This window comes from Maylandia zebra, linkage group LG12 (assembly GCF_041146795.1).
Source record: "Maylandia zebra isolate NMK-2024a linkage group LG12, Mzebra_GT3a, whole genome shotgun sequence".
Lineage (NCBI taxonomy): Eukaryota > Metazoa > Chordata > Actinopteri > Cichliformes > Cichlidae > Maylandia > Maylandia zebra.
The window spans coordinates 34,582,170-34,607,267 of record NC_135178.1 but is presented as its reverse complement, the minus strand read 5'-3'; the positions used below and the strand labels follow the sequence as shown (position 1 = coordinate 34,607,267).

The 25,098-nt window shown below is 40.5% G+C and overlaps 2 protein-coding genes across 2 annotated transcripts in view; one reads left to right on the top strand and one right to left on the bottom strand.

The window, feature by feature from the left end:
- Positions 1 to 3,008: 3,008 nt before the first annotated feature.
- Positions 3,009 to 13,503, top strand: fam163b (family with sequence similarity 163 member B). The gene is made up of 3 exons (XM_004555730.5): positions 3,009 to 3,576; positions 8,989 to 9,104; positions 12,196 to 13,503. The coding sequence occupies exons 2-3, from the start codon at positions 9,012 to 9,014 to the stop codon at positions 12,640 to 12,642; spliced, it is 540 nt and encodes a 179-aa protein (XP_004555787.1). The 5' UTR covers positions 3,009 to 3,576; positions 8,989 to 9,011; the 3' UTR covers positions 12,643 to 13,503.
- A 7,581-nt stretch (positions 13,504 to 21,084) lies between these two features.
- ttc16 (tetratricopeptide repeat domain 16) overlaps positions 21,085 to 25,098 on the bottom strand; it is a 34,570-nt gene continuing 30,556 nt past the window's right edge. The window contains exons 17-19 of the mRNA XM_004555732.2: positions 23,169 to 23,345; positions 22,909 to 23,053; positions 21,085 to 22,688 (exon numbers count right to left, since the gene is read on the bottom strand). Of these exons, the coding sequence (XP_004555789.1) occupies positions 22,561 to 22,688; positions 22,909 to 23,053; positions 23,169 to 23,345 (450 nt within the window). The 3' untranslated portion in view covers positions 21,085 to 22,560. The remainder of the gene's footprint in view (positions 22,689 to 22,908; positions 23,054 to 23,168; positions 23,346 to 25,098) is intronic.

Below are 25,098 nucleotides of genomic sequence, written 5' to 3'. Positions count from 1 at the left end.
AGGCAGCGTTTGAGTGTGGAGTCATGTGTCCGTCCTTTCACTGAGGTTTAAATAGCGTCATGTTCACAGTTTAATGTAGTCAAAATGGAAGCAACTAACTCAGCTGTGACCCCAGTGGCACCAACAAACAAACAAATTCGGACCACTTTAAAGTTTCCTTATGTTGTAAGTAGATACAATTTTGGAACTTCATCAAAAATCTTTTTCCTCATCCTGTAATGTTCCTGTAGAAACATCAAATTTAAGGTGAATCTCATCTGCTGTGGAGTTGAGCTTTATGAATAACCTGACCTCCAGTGGTGGGTGTGTCATCCCCCTCATCACCGGACTCCACTGCAGTGTCAGTGGGAGTCAGGAGATCCTCAGTGTTCTTTCCACCACCCGACTATATCCTCAGTTGAAGTCAGCAATGCCCCGTCCACTCTCTACACAATGAATCTGAGTTTGCTCAGCTGTAGACTGTAAAATATTTTTCTTATCAGTTTTGTGGTTAACATAACAAAATCTGAAGCTGCCTTTTTTATGTCAGCGCTTGACAATTAAGTCAACTCAGTGAGATACAACTGAGGGCTCCAGCTGTGAGAAACAAATATGAGGACTCTCCATCTGTGTCGTATTAGTACCTTAGTGCCTCTGGTGAGTTCCATTTACACACTGGGTCATTAGTTAGAGAGATCTGTCACTGCCAACTGATGTGTAGCAAGCAGTGTTACTGTAAGTAAGAAGTGTGGTTTAGCTCTAAGAATAACCATTTTCCTGAACCCAACTATAGGTTTTAGTGCTTAAACCTAATTAAACCAAATGTCATAGACAGTAAAAACTAAATTAACAAAATCTACAAATTCCAAAACATAAAGGTATCAGTGGGGCACAAACCTGCACCTTATGCCAACATCACCCCGTCTGTCTAACGTGGAACATGTAAGTAAAACTAGACTGTTATCTCTCAGCAGCGAGGCAAGAACACTAAATGAGGCCTTGAATTAGTTTATACACCGAAATGTTAGCTCTATGACAAACAATAATAACAATGTTTTGCAATATTCCTTAAAAAAACAAACAACACCCCCCACTAATGAGTTAGAAGCATGGTTTTAAGAAGCATACGAGCATGATCGGAGCCTATTTTGGTGTATCAAAGTCTATAAGCAATTTACAACTTTAAACTCAACATCTGTTCTCTGGCCTGAAACAGCCTAATAAAAGACACAGTTTGTCACTGTGCTGTCACTGTTCCAGCTTTGACCCTAAAATCTTCACTTTTTGCTGCTCGGAGCAGAGGCTTCCTCAGGGAGCGGCTGCATGCTGAAAGAAAGAAGCACTGCAAGACCGCAGGAGCAGGAGAAAAGATGAAAAATAACCTCTAACATCTCAACTCCATTAATATTACACGCTCGTGTCTGTACAATACAGTGGAATCTCAGCCTGCTTTATCCTCTAAATAATTCACGCAATAAAATCTTTTCTCTCTATAAAGCCCTTAAACTTGTCTCTTCTTGGTGCCGCTCCAAGTGTAGGATGGGGAAAAAAAGACCGTGGCAGACTGCGAACAAAGAGTAACCCAGAAGAAACAAAAACTTATATTTATTTGGAACAAAGACATATTCCAAATCTGAGCTTTGTTGCTTCCTTGCTGACTGAATACAAATATCTTTTTGATATATCTTTAGAAAAGTCAGAAAGTATGGAATTGTTTATCTATATCTATTTTGGAGGAATTTTAATCCTGTTGGGTCATTTTAAAAATAAAAACAAAAAACTCTTCAGTCAACAAATTTTAATTTTTCTCTATGGTAAGTCACATTTTATAATTATGTTGCCTGTTTAAACACAAAAAAGGTGTGAAAGTCTTATGGACATTAAAATCACTTTCAGATTAGAAAACAAACATTTTCTGCAACATAAACTAAACATCTGTCAGTTTTTGTGAAATTGTAGCTCCATAAATATTCCTTGGACACAAGATCACATAAGACGAACAAGTTCAGCTCTAATGTTGGTGTTTTGTCCCTTGAAGAGCGAATATGAAGAGCAAAAGGGAATTAGATTTGATACAGACATAAATTTATTCAATTTAAGCTGTTAAAGATTTTTTGTTACAGTCTAGGCATAAAAACTGCAGCTATTTCATCAGACAATGGATGATGTTTGGATCAAAATCAGTACTCTTTGTTGCCATAAGAAACAAAACTGACACTCTTCTTTTTGTTTTTAGTTGTCTCATAGCCAAGTTATCCCTTATTAACAACTGTACACTTTTTTCTACATTTAACAAAGAAATTTGTATTAAGAGCTAAAGTTTAGCTTTAGTAGGGGCCTGATTGCTTTAAGTGACAGATGGAATCTGACTAAGGCAGCTGTAAACATCTGTTAGACTTCACTTCAGCTTCAGCTGCACAGATGCAGCCTGCTAGCAAAGCCTATGTTAGCTAATTAATTAGCTTTCCACCCAATTTAAATATGGCCAGAAAAGTCAAGAGACCAGTGGGTGATAAAACGGAGAGTCTATGCTGTTAACTAACACAAAATATTAACATAATTTAGGGTAAAACACCTTCACAGTTCAGATCTGTTCACATGTTTTGACCAAAGATTACTGGTGACTTTTAAGCTTTAAGCTGTTGGCTTTAAAACTGAAAAAACATGCTCAGTATCCTATAATTATATATAATTATATATAATTATATATAATTATATGTATATATATTTGTGTATTTCACACAGTTTTATATATGTTACGAAAATTAGTGAGTTTAGAACAAATCTTTTTACAAAGGTAATTTGGTGTCGAATATTTTCATATACTGGAAAATGTTCAACGTATTCTAAGAAGAGGGAAAGTAGATTATTACAATTCTTTCTATTTCCCCCCTGAATCTACCTGGATTTTACCTGTTTCTGCAGCGCGCTGCTGTGACGCACGTCGCGTCCTCTCTCGGGTCAGCATCGGAAATATGTGCTGCTACACAGACAGGATGAGACCGGATCCAGTGTGCACAGCATACACCTGCAGTTACTTAGAAGCGGACACGACCCTTTCTCCTCCTCTCTCGTCCTTGAGATCAGCCGCTTTTTGAAGATTTTGTTGGGACCAAAGCCAAGAGAAAATCTGGGGACCTGAAACTCGCCCTGGGAATATTTCCAGTCAGATTTCGGGATTTTTGAGTTCATGAGCGCTTTTGTACCTCCAACTTGCAACACAGCCAGTCATGAAAAAGTAAAAGAAGAAAGTGTGAGAAGACAGCTCCTCGATGAAAAAGAGCTGTATTGTTTTTCAGAATTGCGTTTTTACGCATATGCATCTCAAACCTGGAGTGAAACACAGGCTGTGAAATTACAGAAAATATTTGAAGATTCGTCTTTCTCTAACTGAAACACAGATTTCTACTAATGGTTGTCATGGGACACACCAGCGCGCGGATGTGAATAAAGATAAACTCACAGATTTACAGATTGGGTAACATCCAGCTTAAACGCGACTTTACTTTCCCGTCACCTCTGGTCACAAAACGGGACATTCTGAAGCGAAGGTGCCGTGGTTAACGCCATGAGACCATCCAAATACTAATGTGATGGGTAAGATTACCACTTAATGCACACATCGCCTGTTACGCGCGTTAATAAATCAAACACCATCTAGCCACGCATTTTCTTCCTCCTATCAGGTCTCCAAAAACGCTTCCCACTGTGGGGGCATGAAAAAGTCATTTTAAATCAATTGTAGGGTCTTAGTTATTTTTTTTCCTCCAAATTTGTGGATAACTTTGTATTTTTATTTAGAACATAAGAATCTGCAAACGCAGCTCAGATGATGAACGGACGGAATGAAAGAGTGTTTAATGAAGAGAACCTGATGTGCGTTGAACCGCAGCTTGTACGCAAAATAATTCAATTCAATTCAGTTCAATTCAGTATTATTTATAGAGCACCAAATCACAACAGCATTCCCATAAAGGCGCTTTGTATGGTAAGGTAGACCCTACAATAATTATTCTAATGCTGGGTAATAATTGGATCACTAACTTCACTGTATTTACTGGATTATCTCCACATTGTAGGAACAGAAAGTCAGTCATTACTTATGTTTTATAAAAACATGTTAGATTCATGATCCTACTCAGTTTTTTTTTATGAAAAGATGAGAAATCAGATTCATTCATTTTGCCTCTGTTTTCCTAGTTGAAATCATACATTTAACTACAAATTTACTTCTTCTTTTTTTTCAAATAAGAAGCTCTAAACATTTCCTTGGTTGTTTAACAAAAGTTTTAATCGTCTGAATGTAATCTAATCAAATGGTTTAAAAAATGGGTATATTTTCATAATTTTCTGGCTCAGACTCTATATGATGTTTGTGCATTTGAATCACACACTGTGATAGAATTTGAGTGGAAACTAACTGAAAGGGTTGAAGGAGAAAACCAGGTTTAATAGAACGGTCTCTTTATAACATAACTAGCACTGCATTAGTGCATTTTTCAGCACCTTTTCCACCTTCCTGCTCTCTTTAACACAAGCCAGTTACTCAACAAATTACGGCTCTGTCGAAGAAGCCACAGATGTTGGATAAACTGACAATAATTGTTATTATTGTAAATTTAACTTTTGCTTTTTGTTTTTTAATTGGTTCTGTCGACAGTAAGAAACATCTAAAAGAATCTGTTTTGACATACGAGTGAAACTTTCTGTTTTTCCTTTATCTGCTTCACAATGTGAATCTCCATCACCAATGAAGAGAAATGCAGTTTGGTGATAAAACATCAGCCTTTCCATTACAAATAAACTCGTGTAAAGAATTTTCTAAAATTAAGAAGTGCAGGAAAAAGGTTTTAGGATGTTATTGTGCTTTTCTAGAACATGTGCACAAAAATAGGTTGAAATATTTATATTTTTCTGGTTTTAAGAAAATTTCACTTCTGCAGCCCATTTCCTGGCAATAAATATTTATGAAAGCTGGGTTAATATATCAGATTTATTTTCATTTTTAAGTCTAATGAAGAAGATATGATGTGCTTAGTTGGAGTGAAGCACTCAGCAAGCACTGAAGGGTGGACTGATGGCTGTTGACCTTTGAGTGTGTGTTGTGTTTGGTCATTTGTGTATAATGCTGACTGGCTGTGTGGGTGTAAATGATTCTCCAGCCCTCAGGGGTGACAGGGTACCGTCACTATGGAAACCCAACGCAATAGCCAGTGATGAGTTGATCCTCAGCCTGCTGATGAGGGAGCTCATCAGCTCAGAGTGTGTTGTATAAAATTTCTGAGTGGCTTCAAGTTCAAATATGTCCGACTTTGATTGTATCACAGCACGCTGACATACTGTCATCTTCAGCCTGGAGCCTTTACAGATTACAGATCATATGAAAATGATGCTGAGAGTGCAGATGGATTACGGTGACAAAATGCGTGTAGCATGAAAGTGTGGTCAAGTAGCACTACCTATGGTAGTGCTTTTCTGTGATGTGTAAGTAACAGAGAGAGTTTAATTCATGTATTAGTATTTGGTTGCTATAAATTATGATCCATAGGGTTTTTAATTTTGGTTTAAATGGCTGTGACAGGCCTTTATCAGAAGAAACGTACATGTAGTGAATGTGTGTGTGAATGGGTGGATGACAGGTTGTGTAAAGCGCTTTGGGGTCCTTAGGGACTAGAAAAGCGCTATACAAATACAGGCCATTTACCATGTAAGTAGGTCAAACATAATGAATATTATATTATTCTATATTCAGTATATAATAATATTTATTATTTACTGGGAACTGCTCAACTTTTAGCTCCTTAAATTATTTTCATACCAAAAAGTGCTCTAAAAAGATCCATAAAGCAGACTTGTCACATCCTAGTTTTCTAAACCTAAGTTTGGACTCAACCTTGCATTTATTTATTTTTAATTCTAGAAAGTACCTTTGTATTTGTATGTTTCTCCTGTTTGTCCAGTATCATGCAATCTTACAGATCCACAGAACATTTATGACATCTGGTAGCTTCTAGGTGGATTACCTCCACTCTCTGATGATGAAGTGAAAACCTGTGGTTCTTCGAAAACCTGCATCAGGTTGGCTTTAAATATGGCACAATCCCTGTAGACACCCAAAGAAAATGACAAACATGGTGCACTAAAAGTACTTTTAGAAGTACATTTTCCCAAACACTTACATTTACTGAAATTTACTTGAGTAGGATTAGGGGTTGGCACTTCTTCATGCAGTCATGTTCTATAGAGTCTTGCTAATGACCTACTAATTGTATTCAGGTGTGTTGCAACACTCTCAGGACACTGGCCCCTGAGGACTGGAGTTCGAGACTCCTGCGTATGCAAGCTGTATGCTAGCTTTTACCTGTGGTAAAAAAATAATTGTACTTTTAATCCAATTGCCTGACAATTATAAGGCTTTTTGTGAGGCACAAACAGCATGTTCACCAGTTTTGATGTGTTAAAGTCTAGCACTAATCTGTCGCCTAACACTTATGGTAAACATTCCAGTACTAGACTAGCATAATTTCCACTTTGTTGAGTACTCAAAGTACTTGCTGCAAAAAACAAAAAACTGCTGAGCAATGGACGATGATTAAAAACTCATATTCTGGTTCCACCAATGAGGAAGTTTTTTCTCCCTGATGAAGCTTTGGACAGTTTCAGGGAATTTGTATTGTATTAAGATTTTAGCTTTATGTTAGTTACATCTCCTTTCATGTTACTGTCTGCATCTGCCTGCTGGCATTTTAGTGTCTGTCATGATTTATTTTGTAAATCATCAAGAAAACTCAAAGTCATGATGCAACATTGGACTGACTGACTGCAGTCATTCAATTGCCTGCAAGGGGAACTTGTCAGATTTCCTTCTGCTGACGCATTAAATGGTTGACGAACATTTGCTAGTGTCTCAATAGTGTTTTAATTTTTCTTTCAGTTCACTAATACACATGTAATTCTGCTTTGGGACCATACATATATTAAATATGAATGAAAAGCAAATGATACAATGTAATGATGTAATGTTTCTGTTTTTCTCTTATATCGTTTGAAGGAGACAAACTAGATTAGGTGTAACCTTTTTCCAATTTCTAATCTGAAAACAGTTTAGTGCATGTTTGTGCGCCAATGGATGCTTTATTGTTTAATTCTCAGGTTGTTTTAAGTGCATTTAGCTGAATGCCTTCAAGTAACAGGCGCCAAATGTTTAATGGACAGTTAGCCTGTAAAATACTGACAAGTGAGGCTTGTTTAGATTTTTTTTTAACCTTCACAACGTGTCTGAGAAGCCCAGTTGACCTGAACAGAAAGAAATTATACAATTTCTTTTAGTTTTGATGCATTCTCAATCATCCAGGAAAGTAAATCTACAAAAGTTGATTCTGTTCATCTGGACGTAGCGTTTTGTGGGAGAAATGTTTCGTCACTCATCCAAGTCACTTCTTCAGTCTCAGCTGACTGCAGGTTTCCCCAATCTTATAAACAGTAGATGTGCATGATGACTGAAACCAGCCCACTGAAGGAACAATGGGCTGGGAGGTCAGTTCCTTCATCATAATTATGCAAATTCTCATTCTCATTCCCACAAAACGCTACGTCCAGATGAACAGAATCAACTTTTGGAGAAATTTCTATTAGAAACGTATACATTTGTACACCTCCTGATTATTGTTTTTTATTAATCCAGACACGATGAAAGGTATGACTAAATGTCCACTTCAGAGTGTGACACAGTGGAACTCAACTTGACAATATCTCTTACGTGATTTCAATGCCAATGTGAAAACTCTGAGAAGAGCTGTTTCAGTGGGAAATCCAGATTAAAATGTCTCGAGGATGCTTGATTATGGTTTGCCATGTTAAACTGAGCTCTCCTTAAAGTCTGGATCAAGTGGGAAATGCATTTTCTTCCTTGGACCTCTCGATTGTTGGCTGGCTTTGCACTTGGCTTACTGTGACTACATTTTCTGACCAATTAGATTACTGACAAAAATGAAGTATTAGAATCAATAAGCAGTATTTTCTGTAATGGCTGCTGGCAAGAGTTCAAACATTTTAGAGCTTCACGGCAGAGCCATAAAGTATAGTTGTAAAAATGTAACAGCAACATCATTATCTTTCCTACAGCCTCCCCACCCACCATCTGCATCCCTTTTTCCTTATATATCATCATCATCTCTTTTAATTTTCCTTCCCCGTCACTATGCTCTCTCCCCCATAACATGATTTTCCTCATTACCTTCTTTTTCTCTGACCTTCTTCATCTTTGTGTATCCTTCACCCTGCTTCTTTCCCCTCCTCTCATTATCTTCTTTCCATCTGTTCTTTTGCACCTCCTGGCTGACCTGTCCCTCTCTCTCTTCTTCCTTCTCTTGCTCCATTTCCAACCCAATCTCTTCTCTAATAAGCGTTTCCTGCATAGAAACCCTCACTTTCTCCCAAAAGAGCTTTTGGGCAAAGCCAAAGGGAAACTGCCAGCGTTGTAATAAGTTTAGGTTTTTAAATGAGTTATTTTAATGAGGGTTTCAGTTACTCAACCATAACAAACATTCCTGTTTACAGAGAATTGAAAAAATCCACAGACTTCTATCAAATAACATAACAAAGACTCATTGCAGACTCATTACTCTTATGCTGGCTAATTGTCCTTACGCAGGTCAGTCACCAGCCAAATCCCAGTGTGAGTCAGGAAAACCCTGCTAATATTCCCTCGGTGGTCTCCTTCTCCCTTTTCCATTCTCTTCTGAGAAAAGTTTAAAATAATTTTAAACTTAAGACCTTCTCTCAATCTGGATTTTGATTGAGTTTCCTTTAAACCAATCATACATACGTTGCTTCCGTGTTTGACCATTTAACCAGGTTCAATCACTGATCTGGGTTTGCACCCCAAACCCAGATAAACTGCCAAAAATGGCTGTCCGGATGAATAGTTACTGGTTTCTCAGTCATGTGTGAAGTCCTTTAAACTACTCGAACCAAAAAATAAACTCTGACTCATTGCTTTGATTGCAGGGTGTTGATGGAGAGGATTTCGGATGTCAGCCGGGACAGTGGTCATCGCAGGAGGAATTTTGGCTACAGTCATCTTACTGACGATCGTCGCTGTGCTGTGTTTATGTAGGTTGCAGGTATGATTGTCTCACTGTTCATTACACATCAAAAGTTTAACAGAATGCAAAATGCACCTCAGCACCGTATTCATGAAAACAAGAAACTTGACAAATGTTCACACATGATGTGTGCAGTGCAAAAAGCTGGGAGTAATTTGCTGCCCCAGACAGTTTTCCTAATTATCAAAGTAGTCCAAGTGGAACATTTCTGTGTTTACTTTTGGCCAGACTGGATTTGTGTAACAATCTTGCTTTTCTTTTTAGAAATCTACAGCTGACATCCAAATAGTGTAACACAACCTGCCGAGACAGAGCATACACACTAATAACAAATAACCCATGTTGAAATAATCCTCAACTGTAAGACCTTTAAAACCGGATGGGACTTTTTCTGAGACTTTCAGAAACTCACATCCACATGTTTTCTTCTTGAGTGAGTCCTAGCAGTTAGCATGTAAGATTGCAACTGTAGTTTTAGGAGTGATGGATGCTTTTTGTAATCATCATCATCATCAACTTTATTTATAAAGCACTTTAAAACAACCACAGCTGACACAAAGTGCTGTACATTGGAACTGTAAAATAAAATTACATGAGATATAAATAAAACACAGATAAAAGAAGAGTGAAATCATTAATTAAATAACTACTTCAATTAAAAGAGAAACTAAGTCTCACTGAGGTTAAAAGCCAAAGAATAAAAGTGGGTTTTAAGACGTGATTTAAAAGTGGACAGTGAAGGGGGCTATCTAACATGCAGTGCAAATTATTCCATAATTTTGGAGCCACAATAGAGAAGGCCCTGTCCCCTATGAGATTCCTCCTGGATCTCGGTACCTCTGGGAGCAGCTGGTCAGCTGACCTGAGAGACCGACAGGGTATGTGGGGATGAAGAAGCTCAGAGGGGTAAGGCGGGGCAAGACTGTGAAGGCATTTAAAAACAAACATAAGAATTTTAAAATTAACTCTAAAAGACACAGGCAGCCAGTGCAGAGAGGCTAGCACGGGGGTTATATGCTCTCTTTTTCGAGTTCCTGTTAGGAGTCGTGCAGCCGCATTTTGAACCAGCTGCAGATGTGAGAGCAATGACTGACTGACCCCCACATAAAGTGAGTTACAGTAGTCCAGGCGGGAAGAAATAAAAGCACGGATCACTGTTTCAAGGTGCTGCCTCGAAAGAAAAGATTTTACTCTTGCCAGTCGCCTTAAATGATAAAAACTGGACTTCACCACTGCTGTGATTTGGTTGTCCAATTTAAAATCACTGTCCAACTTAAAACCAAGGTCAGTAACAACAGATTTAAAATAGACTTCCAGGGATCCTAAAACAACAGTGGAGGACTCACAGGGACCACTGGGTCCAAACACCAACACTTCTGTTTTCTTTTCATTAAAATTTAAAAAGTTTAGAGCCAACCAAGTTTTAATGTCATCTAGACATGTCAAGAGAGGTTTTATGGAGATGCCATCCTTGTGTTTTAGTGGCAAATAAATTTGGCAGTCATCAGCATAACAATGAAATGAGATCCCATGCCTTCTAAGGATATAACCCAGAGACAATAGATACAGTGAAAAGAGCAGTGGCCCTAAAATTGAGACCTGTGGGACGCCACATGACAGAGGAGCAGAAGACTGACAGAGAAAGTTCTATCTGACAAATAAGACCTAAACCAATTAAGTGCAGTGCCACCAATACCCACTACATCATGTAATCGAGAAATTAGAATATTGTGGTCTACGGTGTCAGAGGCAGCAGTTCGGTCAAGCAAGACAAGAACAACATGGTTACCAGAATCACATGCCAGAAGGATGTCATTAAAAACTCTTAATAATGCAGATTCTGTGCTGTGAAGGGTTTTAAAACCTGATTGCAAAACCTCAAAGATTCCATTTTCATCTAGAAAATCTTTCAGTTGACTAAAAACAATTTTCTCTAAAACCTTGGAGACTAAAGGCAGCTTGGAAATAGGCCTATAGTTTGCTAAAACTGTGTGATCAAGGCCAGGTTTCTTAAGCAGTGGCTGTACTACTGCATGTTTGAAATTTGCAGGAACCATACCAGAAGACAGACTGCTGTTAATAATGTCAAGGACATACTGTTGTATACTAGGAAAAAAATTCTTTAAAGAATTGTGGAGGGACAGGATCCCATGGGGAACCTGTGGGCTTAATATGGCGAACCACATCCTCTAAAGTGGAGAGCGTCACAAGCTCAAACTGAGTGAAAACAGCAGCGCAAGGGACAGAGACAGAGGGGTCAGAGTCAGGAGCTGTGATAAGAGCCCTGGTGGTGACAACCTTTTCAATAAAAAAGTTCAGAAAATCATTGCAAATCTCAGGAAAAAACTTCCAAACAGACATTCAAAGGAGTATTAAGAACAGTGTCAATGGTCCTAAATAACACACGTGGGTTATGAGAGTTGGAAGAAATAATATTTGCAAAATATTCCCTTTTTGCCTCTTTAACAGTGTTCTGGTAGTGATGCCAGCAGTCTTTTAGAATTTGAAATGATACATGCAGTTTATCCTTTTTCCACCTCCGTTCTGCGCGATCACCTGCCAAATATCATTTGAAAGTGATGGTCTGCAAGTGCCTTTCATGCACACGCTCTCACAGAGACGCCAAGTATATGCTAGCTACTTCCTAGCTTTGAAAGCTCCTCAGCTGGCAGTTTGTTCTTCATCTTTGTGATTCTGTTTACACCTGATTTCTTCCATGTTACCAGTAGGTGGTCATAGATAGACGGTTCATTGCTTTCATGAAAATGTTAAGATTCAGACAAAGACATGCCAACTAGCTCACTACACTCGCTCGCTATCTTTCAAAGTTACACAAACCAGCTTGTTTTTCATGCCCTATATTTACTGTTGCTTATACTTATAGTTAACACGGATCCGATTGGTTGAAACATATGATTTGAAACTCTCCAAAAGTTGATTCTGTTCATCTGGACGTAGCGTTTTCTCCAGATGAACAGAATCAACTTTTGGAGATTTACTTACCTGGATGATTGAGAATGCATCAAGACATTTGTTTTGAAAGTGCTCGTTATTTTCTCCTTTGGTTAACCGTTTGTCTTTTTAAATGTTTGACTCTCACCTGGTCCAGTATTACTGCTGTAAGAGGGAGGAGTCTGAGAAGGGGGAAGAGGAGGAACCTGAGCTCGCCACCATGTCGCCATCTCGCCCCCTGGCTCTGTCGGCTCCTCCTACGCCTCCGACGCCAGAGCAATACAGTGACGAGCCCGAGATGTACCCTCCCACTTTCCTCACTGAAGCCAACGGCCCCGTCAGCTACTCACCTCCGCCTCCGCCGCCACGCAGGTGCTATCGCTCGCATGCCTTCTGCCCTTCCTGTGCCCGCTGCTCACTACCCTTCTACTTGCAGCACCCAGAGAGGCTGTGCAATGGCGGTCGCAGGATCAGCTACAGGACTGTGCAGCAGCAGGACATGGAGTTGCCCATGGACTTGGCCAGCTTCTACCAGAAGCTGAACCTCATCCGCCAAGTCACCATGAAGGAAGTAGTCACCCACAGCGTCAGCACCGACGTTTAGGAAAGCAGCACCGCTGATTTAAACGATTCGATACACATTCAATTATTTCAGCACTTTGCTGTCAGTGTTAAACTGATAAATGGCTTTTAGACCAAACGTCAGGGCAGCGATGATGGAAATTCTGCAATGCTAAATGCATCATCGAAACACACGAAGGGACTAATTTCATAAACTGCTCCTTTTATTTGCTGAATAGCTAGGTAAGTAGCTACTTAACATATCTGCTGTCAAAGGATAAACAAGAATCGACAAAAATCAACACAGATTTCATTTGTTTAAATGCACCACACCAGTGCGAACAGAGGAGGTAAGATAAGTCTGGTTGTGTGGATATTAAAGCTAATGTCAGACCAAAACCAGCAAGTATTATGTGAGTGTATCAAAGCCTGCTCTCTCTGTCCCACAGAGCTCCACTGTTGTTCCTAAAATAGTTAGATATCTCACTGTTGACCTCGGTGACTTGTTCTTTCATTAGCATGAATGCAAACATTGTAGCATACATAGGCCTAGCCCCGCACACACTGTCCCGCTGTCACAAAAAACCACTGAAGCACCAAATGTAGATTAATCTGTCACTGAAAATAGTCCCCAGCTATTGGTCTGTTAAATCCAATGACTGAGGAAATAATCTTTTCAACAGAGAGTATTTATTTGTATGTAAGCTGTTTTTCAACTCTTACACACTTAGTTTAACTTCAGGTAAAAGCTCATAACTGCACAGACACGGTCTCTTCCTTTGAAAGAGTGATCGGGTGTTGAGACCAAGCGCACGGAAAAGTTTTCACGCAGCGATTAAATAGATTCATGCCATAAGAGGCCATGTGTTCAAAAAAAATGTAATTTTTAACAAAAACACATTGATTTGGGCTCATATTCAAGTGTATCTCCTTGTGCACCTGTGGACTGGTTTCATCCTGGCTTCTATTGTTTTTCATGCAGTGTATGCTGGATCTCCTTCACTGTGCGAAAATGTTGATCTTAAGAGTTCATTTTATTTTGGTGGTAAAAATTCCAGTGAGGCAAATTTGGTGAGGAGTTTTCAATGCACTCTGCACTCTGAGCGGACACATCACGGCACATAAAACCACACCACAGACCCTCTGACTGGTCTCCCTCAGACTCCCCATGTTGAATTCATGAACTCGTGATTAATAAACTGAGCAATTCTGCCTTTGAGCAGCTTCTTGGTCATCACCAAGTGCTGACTGCCTTCTTGTGAAATTTGGGTCGGTTTTAAACAAAAGATGTTTGACCTCTGCCAAAGTTTAAGGTCACAGTGTAAATACCCAAAATGAGATTTCCGTGACATGGTCTAAAAATCGCAGCTATTCGGACGTGCCTGAGGAGGTGATTATGAATGGGAGACTGGCTAGATTGATCACACCTTGTATAAAGAGACAGAATTTAAAAAAACAGAATGTGCAGAGGAGGAGAAGAGGATGACCACAGAAAATTCCTGGATGTAGTGAAGGAGGACATGCAGAGGGTGTGTGTGACAGAAGAGGATGCTGGGATATGGTGATGATAGAGGCAGATGAGCTGCTGTGGTGACTCCTAAAGGGAGCAGCTGAAAGAAGAAGAAGAAAACGATACGTAAAACTGCATAAAAGCTCAAATAATTTCTCATACAGATTCTGGTTGACTCATATTTGGTGTAGCTGTCACACAGGGTCAACACGGGGTTGTTAGTTTTTTGTTTGCCTTCCGACATCAGAGGCTGGAGAGCCAGGCTGTGATATGTCAGTATGTGACTGTTTCAGTATTAACAGAGAAAACTAACATTATTTTAAAGGGCTTTTCTGGAGCATTCAGTGATCCAGTGACTGTGAATTATGAGGGACAACATTTATATCCTGTTAAGACATCATGCTGTAGATAAACGCTGTTCTTCAACTTAGATATTAAGTATTTAATACCTAAAAGAGAAGGAATGAATTGTACATTCAGTATTTAAGGGGAAAAGATACAGATATATGTCAAATATTCTTGATGACAGAGCAGTAGATCCAAATTATATTTTACAAATTTTACATCCATAGAGAGAAACAACTCTACAGCTCCTGGACTCATTTCTTCTTCTTTCACAAAACAACACAGATGCTGACACATTTATCGGATCAGAAACTTTGTTTCGAGCAAACTTTCACTCTAGCAACATGTATGATAAAATAGTACGCTGCTAATCAAAAAGGTTTGTTCTCATAGGCTCACAGAGAGACTGGGTGTATTTGCCTGTCTGTCAAACAGTGCACAACCTGCAGTGCTGTGATCTGAAACATATATTTGGAAATCTTTCAGCAGAAGACTTTTACTATATGATGAAAACTTATGAGACTGTATATGCCTATATGTATATCTCCAACTGCATTGCTGGAGTCTGATATTTTTTGGCCACCTTTTTTGAGCAAGAAGGTAAATCTAACCAAGAGCAAGAACAGACCACACAGTTATACAACCGGAACTTACCAGCCATGCCCTCAATCATACACTGCTTCACAATTCACTCTGAACGAGACCATGATTTAAAATAAACCTCATATTATATCAAATAAATAACGGCTTGAAACTAGTAATAGAAGCTATCAATTCAGGAAAGCACTGTTCTTCACAACCAGAGCAGTTGCTACATGATGGCCATTAAGAAATATGCAGGTTTACTTAGTTTAGTGCAGCATTACTGCAATAAAAAAACTTAAAACTGGCTGTTTGTACACTGACACAGCTAAACTGACTGCACAGTAGATCTGTTCAGTTTTTGGTAAACATTAGCAAATGATCCTTCACTTTTCTAACAAGCTTCAAGCCGGATGGATGGTAGAATCACAGCCATGAAGACAAGAACAGAGAGGCACATCATCCAACTCCTGCCCCCTTTTCATAGTGTGGTCTGTGCCAGCTGGTGCTGAAGCCACCATCTTTAGTCAGTGCAGTTGGTTTGTTTCTCTCCTCTGCTCGCTGTTTCACTTTGTTTGTGTGAGGTGCTTTTAGTCCTTCAATTCACTGCATCAAAAAATAAATGAACATATATGTGCAGCATCTACACATCTTTCATTACCTCATACATGGATTATTATCTCTAAGTTTAATGTCCACAGAAAAACCATGTTCCATACATTATGTATCATATGGTCATCCCATGATTTCTCCATGCAGCCTCCAGAAAGCTGAACATGCTTAGAAAAGATGTCAAGAAAGGTTATATTTTTATTTGGTCGTCCTAAGTAAAGCACTGTCCTCACAGCTCCTTCTGATCTGTGTGAGTTTGGGTCATGGATTGCTTCTGCTCATTGAGGAATGACACTATTCAGGGTAAGAGAACATATTTGTGCCACTTAAGGTGTTTTCCGAGATACAGCTGCAGGTTGCTCACTGTGATGACTGCAGAGTTTTTATCCACAGCAGTTCTTCATTTTTTTTTTTTTTTTTTTTTTTTTTTTAGAAAAGATTGAAACTGTTGCTTTGGTTTTTTGTCTGCTTGATGTGTTTCAATTATCCTGTCAGTGCAGCAGATGAGGCGTTTGGGTCTGTCAAACTGGCCAGCAGGAGGCGTCAGTCACCTCTGCAGCCAAACCTTTGTTTACTGTAGCCGCTCTGTGTGTCAAGTTCATTTACTGTGTTAATAAAATGATGCAAAACTTTGGGGTGTCGGTGTAATTCCCTCCAGAAAAGGACCAAAGCAAAATGTGCATTATTTCATTGACTTGTCTACATCCAAAACAGCTTCAGAGAGGAGAGGGGGGTCTTGGAGAAGAATAAACGCAACGTCCTCAGCACCACTTTCACACTTTACGTTACTCTGTATGAAAAAAATAACTACACTTACTCACATATTGTAGTTACAGTATATTAGCCCAGCTAAATTACAGACCATAGACTCAGTTTTAGGACTCTGAACTAGACTAAATTAGAATATGCCGCTCCGTCTGCTACAAATGAAACTCTTACACTTTCATGTCATTTAAATTGCAGTTTGCTTTGAGCCCTTGGTCCCAGATTTCTGTGCTGTTTTAGTGTTTGCATTTCTTATTCTTGAAGTTGTTGAGCTTGTGGTTCCTGTTTGCCTTTGTTGTTATTTTTTTACAAGATGTTTGGGTTGTGTGATATTATCTTATTTCTGTGGTCTCTGTGTTGATTTTGTTATGACAGTCTCCCTGTTTATGCCTCTCTTTGTCTCATCTTCATGCTCAGGCTTAGCTGTTTACTTCCTTACTTTTTACTTCCTGTTTTATTTTTTAAGGTTAGTTTTCTTTCGTGTCTTACATTAATTTTACATTCTGCCCTGATTGTCTTCACCTATGCTCATTTCTTTTCATCTTTGTCTCTTTGTTCTTCTGTCACGTCCCAATCAGCTCTCAGTGTAAATGTAGCCCTGTTTTCCCTTTTCCTTTGTGATAAGGCATCTGATAGACGGCTCATTTTTGCTTACTGCATGTGGTTTTCTCTCATTTGCTCCTTCGTATAGCTGAACTTTAGTTTATGGTTTGGATCTTTAGCATTTTGCTAAGTAGATTCACTTAACCTAACAATCAGGCTAAGCAGTCAAGGTGGATATCATCTTAATAAGATGAGTGAGTTCACGTGACCTGGAAACTTGGAAACATGACGAGAACTCAACACACAACCTGACACTGGACAAAGGAAGACATAGGACTTAAATACACACAGGAGGTGATCAGGGGAAGTGGAAACACCTGGAGAATTAGCTGCGTAAATATAAGTAAATGAGACTTAAACATAAACAATCAGAATCAGAATCAGAATACTTTATTGATCCCTGGGGGAAATTATTTTTTGTTACAGTGCTCCATTTTAAACCAACATTAAGACAAGACAGACAATACACTAACTAAGAATAGTACAATATATACATATATATACATACATACATACATAAGTCACTCATAAATAAATAGTTGGAAAAGAAACATGTGTAGTTGTAGCAGCAAACAGTGTGTTAAGTGGATGCGTTGTACAGGGAGATGGCCACAGGCAGGAATGATTTCCTGTGTCGTTCAGTGGTGCTTTTCGGTAATCTCAGTCTCTCACTGAACGAGCTCCTGTGACTGACCAGCATGTCATGGAGTGGGTGGGAGGTGTTATCCAACATTGTCTTTATCTTGGACAGCATCCGCCTCTCCGACACCACCTTGAGGGAGTCCAGCTCCATCCCCACAACATTGCTGGCCTTACGGATTAGTTTATTAAGTCTGTTGGCATCTGCGACCCTCAGCCTGCTCCCCCAGCATGCAACAGCATAGAGGATCGCACTGGCCACAACAGACTCATAGAAAATCCTCAGCATTTTCTGGCAGATGTTGAAGGACCTCAGTCGCCTCAAAAAATAGAGACGACTCTGGCCCTTCCTGTAAAGTGCTGTGGTGTTTTTAGCCCAGTCCAGTTTATTGTCAATGTGTACTCCAAGGTATTTATAGTCCTCCACAATGTCAACACTGACCCCCTGAATTGAAACAGGGGTCAAGTGTTTCCTGGTCTTCCTGAAGTCCACGATCAGTTCCTTGGTCTTTGCCACGTTGAGCTGCAGATGATTCTGCTCACACCACGTGACAAAGGAGTCGACCACAGCCCGGTACTCTGTCTCATCATCCCTGCTGATGCATCCAACCACCGCAGAGTCATCAGAAAACTTCTGAAGATGGCAGGTCTCTGTGCAGTGGCTGAAGTCTGTGGTGTAGAGGGTGAAGAGGAAGGGGGAGAGGACAGTCCCCTGTGGTGCCCCTGTGTTGCTAATCACCTTGTCAGACACACACTGTGGGAGACGTACATATTGTGGTCTTCCTGTCAGGTAATCAACAATCCAGGACACCAGAGAAGCATCCACCTGCATCGCTGCTAACTTATCACCCAGGAGGGTCGGCCTGATGGTGTTGAAAGCACTGGAAAAGTCAAAAAACATGACCCTCACAGTGCTCGCCGGCTGGTCCAGATGGGTGTAGACACGATTGAGCAGGTAGATGATGGCGTCCTCAGTTCCGAGACGAGGCTGATAAGCGAACTGAAGGGGATCCAGGTGTGGTCTTACTATGGGTCGCAGCTGGTCCAGGATGAGCCTTTCCAGGGTCTTCATGATGTGGGAGGTCAATGCCACGGGCCTGTAATCCTGGGGGCCACTGGGACGTGGCGTCTTTGGTACAGGGACGAGGTGAGGTTGTGGGGGTGGGAGCAGACACTGTGGTGTCGAATCTATTGAAAAACAGATTCAACTCGTCGGCTCTATTCTCACCTCCCTCAGCTCCCCTGCTGTTGGTTGGCCTGAATCCAGTGATGGTCTTCATGCCCCTCCACACCTCTCTCATGCTGTTCTGCTGGAGTTTCCACTCCAGCTTCCTCCTGTAATTGTCCTTAGCCTCTCTGATCTTGTCCTTTAGTAACACCTGGATCTTCCTCACCTCCTCTTTGTTGCCCCCTCTGAAAGCCCTCTTCTTGTTGTTGAGGAGGGCTTTGATGTCCTTAGTCACCCACGGCTTGTTATTTGGGTAACAATGAACAGTCTGAGCTGGAACAATGGAGTCGGTGCAGAAAGTTATGTAGTCTGTGATACACTCAGTAAGCCCATTGATGTCCTCGGCGTGAGGCTCACAGAGTGTTTCCCAGTCGGTCACCTCGAAACAGCCCTGTAGTTCTGCTAAGGCCTCCTCTGACCACCTCCTGACAGTCCTGGTGGTCACAGGTTCCCTCCTCACAATTGGCACATAGCGGGGGGTGAGGTGAATCAGGTTATGATCTGACCTACCAAGTGGGGGGAGGGAGGAGGAGCTGTATGCATCCTTGACGTTAGCATACAGTAAGTCTAAAGTTTTCTCTCCCCTGGTGGGACAGTCCACATATTGTTTGAATGTTGGTAGTGTATTGTCCAGTGATACATGGTTGAAGTCACCCGAGATCACAATAAAGGCACTCGGGTGCTGAGTCTGTAGCCGAGCTATGGCAGAGTGGATAGTGTCACATGCAGCTGTGGGGTTAGCAGAGGGGGGAACATAAACAGCCACCAAGATGACGTGAGAGAATTCCCTGGGTAAATAATACGGCCTGAGTCCAACAGCACACAGTTCAGTGTCCGGGCAACAAATCCTTTCTTTGATTGTTATGTTGGCAGGGTTACACCACCGGTTGTTAACTAAAACAGCAAGCCCACCTCCTTTACGCTTACCGCTAGCGATGAATGAATATCAAAGTATAAGAAAACTCCAAACCCTGGGTCAATTGACCCAGAACCGTGCCATAATATTTGAATATTAATGTGTAAGTTCACAGATTTATCAGTATCACATCATTAAGACACAGGATAATCTGATTGATTATAATTCTTATTACATTAAATGAGAGTTTAGATATATATGTGTGAGGCACAGCTGTCGTGGTGGTGTTTAACGATCTGAGAGAAATAACTAAATAAATAGAATTTAAATGCAGGCTTAATCTGCATGCAAACATGATATGAAGTAAACAAGTAAAAACAGGTGGGAGTCAAGGACAAGGAGACGTGTGCCACAGTGCAGTTCATTCATTCCCAGTTCACATCTTGCTATGATTTAGTAACGCAAACAAGCCCAGTAAAGCCTTTCTTTTCAGTTTCAAGTCTTCTGTCATAGCCATCTAAAGATATTAACTCTTCCTAAGATGAAGAAGATTATTTTGGCTGCTCCTGTATTCACAAAAGATGATTTGCAGACTATTCTTTGTGGCAGTTGCCCTTCGTGACACAATTTTATTGGAGATTATGTATCGGAATTTCAGGAGCGGGATCACACCTCCAAACACACTCCTTCCGGTTGTCATCTGTATAGGTTCCCCCAGTTCTGCAAGCTGTTCATTCTCGTTTACGTGCCCCACCGTCCCTCCCTCCTTGTTCTCAATTCTTTAACTTCTTCCTTTCTATTTAGTGCATGGGGATCTGTCAGGCCCACGAGCCATCGCCAGTCCCCTTCCGGCCTTTCCCAAAGCGCAGCTCAATTCATGTCAAAGCATTCACTTTTACCTACTAGAACGCTGTCAAACCTAAAATGAAGATGTGGGCCCAGCTAGTGAACAGGAGTTTGGGTCTCCTCCTGAGTTTTAACAGGCACTTGTTAGGTAAATGTGTAAAGCACTACACTACGGGACCAACAGACTAACCTTTCTTAAAGATGTGCGATTGCCCCAGTCTAACTGAGGCTTTGGAGATATTGGCTAACAACAAACTACCATCCTCTGAACTGGCACAATAACTAAAAGTAGCCAGTCCCAGTTGTGTTTTAAGAAAAAGAAATCTTCAAGTCAGACAAGTCTTGTTGTGACTATGTGTTAAAATGTTCCTACAGATTTCTTTCTACAGTTTGTTACTCAAATTAAAAACTCAAAAACTAATGTGGTATCCATTCCTGTAAAGAAAAATATCAAAAAAGTGCAAAAGTTAAACATGAGAGAGGCGAAATGTTTGAACTGTTATTTAATTGAAATACATGTCAGTACCATTAGGTTTTCAGTTTATTATCAACAGTACACAAACTCCATATTTAGTTTTGTACAAAGAGGTATCGGCAATATAAAAACACAGTACACATTAGTTAGACATACACGTACACGTCTTCTGAATACATTTCACCCATACTTCAAGTTTCAGGGATCTCTCTGTCTGTGTTCGGATCAACTCTCTCCTCCTCTGTCGCGCACACAGACCAGAGCTGGTATCAGTTGACCTGATGAATAACCATAGACTGGCATCAGGAGCGTCACGCTAAATGAAAATGTTCTATCACTAATAAATATGCTTCCATATCCTGCAGGCACGCCGGTGTGGCGTCAAAAGGCAGGAGACGGAATGGAAATATAAGCTATATATATATTTATATATATTTAATTTTTTTACTTCCTGTTTGGCCATACCAGACGCTAAAACTGAAACACATTTAAATAATATTTCATAAACAGTATCTGTTTTAAATATTCTACTCATGCAATATCTTCAGTTGAGAAATAATTTAATAGAGCTCTTCCTTGCAGCGATAACAGGAGCATGCTGCTAACTGGTGATAGAGGTTTGTGAGACCGCTTTACTGTTGACTCCGTTGTGTCTCCAACTCCGCATGTTGTTTAGCGCAAATTTTCTAAAGGAACTGAAATGATGGACCCATAAATATTCAGTAACAACTGGTACAACAGGGTCTGCAGGGTTAAATATAAAGAAAATAAGAAGAAATATGATAATAAGGGAGAGGCATGCTCTGCTTTATTTTCCCCGAGGGGCTGATAAATGATAAATGAGCCAAAAACGGCGCTTCCTTGGTTCACTACTAGAGGCTGGGTCAAAAAGTGAGTGAGCTCAGGAGCAAATTTAGAGGGCACAACGCTCTGACTGTGAGAACAGAGGCTCCACTCACCTGCTGTTTGTACCTGCTGTTACTGAGATGCTGCCACAAGGGTCTTTATAAGATACGTGAGGATTATTTTGAAATATTACTCATGCAAAGCTACTCTGGTAGAATCTAAAAATACAAATATTGACTGGAAAAGAGCAGAAAGGAACTATTTAATATTTGATCATGCATTGTGTCGGAAATCCTCTCAAAACAAGAAGAAACTAAAATCTTTTTGTAGCATCGAAGCAGAAAAAAGAGACGTTTGTTTACTCGTCCTCATTAATTTCAAAGTGCCTCCCAAAGTGCACATTTCTTTTGTCTAATTTTGTGTGAGAACACTGCAGCTGATGTTGTAACATCAACAGGAACTGACAGGACTTCATTTGAGATCATTTAAACTGACCCATCTAAATCCAAGTTATCTGAGGAACTTCGTCTTTTTAAAAAAGGCAGACTGACATTTATCTTTCCCTCATTATTCACAGTAACTGCTGTACAGCTGAATGTATTTCCTCATGCCGGAGTTGAGAGTCAGGGTGGAGAGAGGCTGCGGCGTCCTCGACTAGGAGGCTGGAGGTCGAACAGCGCGGCAGGAGTGGCAGCAGGCCTTGCTGTAGTACCAGTGGCTACACAGGTTGACCTTAAGAGCTAGCAGGCAGTTGGTGGAGGGCCGATCCTGACAGCTCTCATCTGGGAAACAGTCAGACTCACAATTAGTCCTGGAGGCAACTTTCAAACAGCTGTGGAGATTATACTCCACTCTGAGCTGTCTATCTTTCTTCAATACTGCCTCTGCCAAAACTGGCAGACATGAGTAAAAAAAAGGCAGCTGGCAGTTCACTTATAACGCCTGCAAGACTCATTAGGAACAGTGGTTAGGAGGGAAGTAGCAGATTCTCTTTGTTGTTACCTGGAGGCTCAGTGGGGCACGGCTGCAGAGTGCAGGTCTGTTTGGCCACTGGTTTGGTGAGGGGGTCACAACCTCGGACCAGCTCCCTGCCCTGGTAACACTTCACGTCCCTCATCCTCACACCGATGCCACATGTCTTGGTGCACTGAAGGCACATGAAGCCAGAAACACAGTCATTAAACACGTCTGTTTTGCTGTTATCCTAATTTATCTTCATTTTGAGAGTTTATTTCACACTCGAAGACTTTCTGTGGACCCACCTCAGACCAGGGGGTGGTGTACCATTTGAAGCATGGCCTCTCGAAGCAGGTGTTCTCTTCTTCAGGCTTCTCGTTCCCCACACATGCCTCCTCATCGAAGATCTGGAACTTTCCTCCGCTGATGCCGACGCATTGAACGATCCTCCGTTTCACACCACGACCACAGGTTGTGTTGCACTGCAGTTAAAGGTAAAATCTTTGTAGCATTGTTAACATTAAAAAGGGACTTTGTGCATTTAAAGTTTCTTCATAAAGCTCTGCAAATATTTCATAAAAAATTATATCCTTAGTTTATTTGTCTTGGGGGTTTTTTGTTAATAAACAGTCTGAAAAATGCAAAAGTTGCAGTGCAAGTTGGGCCTTTTGTTTTATAGAGGAAATGTTCACCCTGTGAATATATTCAGAACCTAACAGATCTTCCCTGCATATTCATGAAAATGATAACACTATCTCCAAACATGCTCCTTTCCTTTTTGTTTGAACTGTTACCACTGTGTGAAATATTAAATGCTGTTAGATTGCATTATTTTAAGAAATCCCATGCTTGTAACAATTCTTTAGCTATTCAGTGACAGGAGAGGAAAGTCTTTCAGAGAACAACAATTAAAGAGTCTTTGGGTGAGCACTGACTGTTTAGGGTGTTGGATAAAAATGTCCCAACATTTGCTGTCTTCTTTATGATTACCCTCTGTTGATATCCTGAATGTGGTCTGTAACTGAGTTGGTACATGTGACTGATACATGTCAAAGTAACATCCACCTGAATGGCAGGAAACCAATAACCTTGTCTGGCTGCCTTCCCTTCTGCACTCACACATACACTTAATGTAAATATCAATCCATTCTCTTCCGCTTATCCTTTTCAGGGTCGTGGGGAGGTTGGACCTTATTCCAGCTGTCTTAAGGCGAGAGGCGCAGTACACCCTGGACAGGTCGCCAGTCTGCCGCAGGGCTAACACATAGAGACAGATAACCATTCGCACTCACATTCACACCTATGGGCGATTTAGAGTTCCCAACTAACCTATAGCCACTACTGCATGTCTTTGGACATCTTTAGTGTGTGATTAAGGTTGTCTGATTAAATCTGATTAAGGTGACAGACCTGGTCACCCTAATCCAAACTAAAACTAAACTAAAACCTAACCCTTACAGGCTGCTCTACAAGAGGTAATGATGAGAAAGTTCCATATGCAGCTTTTCAAATGAGTTAGTATTGAAATATAAGATGGCCTGTAAACAAGGTTTCCAAACAGGGAGACCAAAACCCTAAGCTACTGCAGAGGTGACAGGTTCATATCCATTCCTATATTTTTAAAGGAACAACGCAGGGGGCATCCGGAATTGAACCAGAGACCTCGTGATGTGCAGTCAAATACTCTTCCACTGAGCTACTGCCCATGTCTGACATTTTCCAACAGAAAGCAAATGCAGCACGCATAAGGCAGGGATTATAATCTGTTGCAGACATATGCAGGCATCACGGGTGAGGAGTCTCTCTGAGCACACTCAAGTCTGCTCAAAACCACCTGAAGGGCAGATGGATAGCATGTGCACTGACAAATAGTGTCTCAGTGGACAAATATGAACTATCACAAAAAAAATGTGCAGGCAAGCTAACATCTGCACATATCCAAGTCACTCAGACCCAAGCAGACCCTAGCATGCTCACCGAACTGTATGCTCTAATACATGTTAAAACCAGATCCTTAGATCAAGGCTGTTACTGGTAGGTTTAGAATGTAGTAACATTTCTTTAGCAAAAGTTTAAAACTAGAGCGAATTAGAATAAAGCCTTAAATGCATTTAGGTTTATAAAGGAACTATATCTAAGTGTTTTCATGGGATTAGTCAGTATCCATCCAGAGGAAACAGCTGCATGATCTTTACTCATAAACTAGTTAGAATCCTCTTGTAAAGCATAAATTTC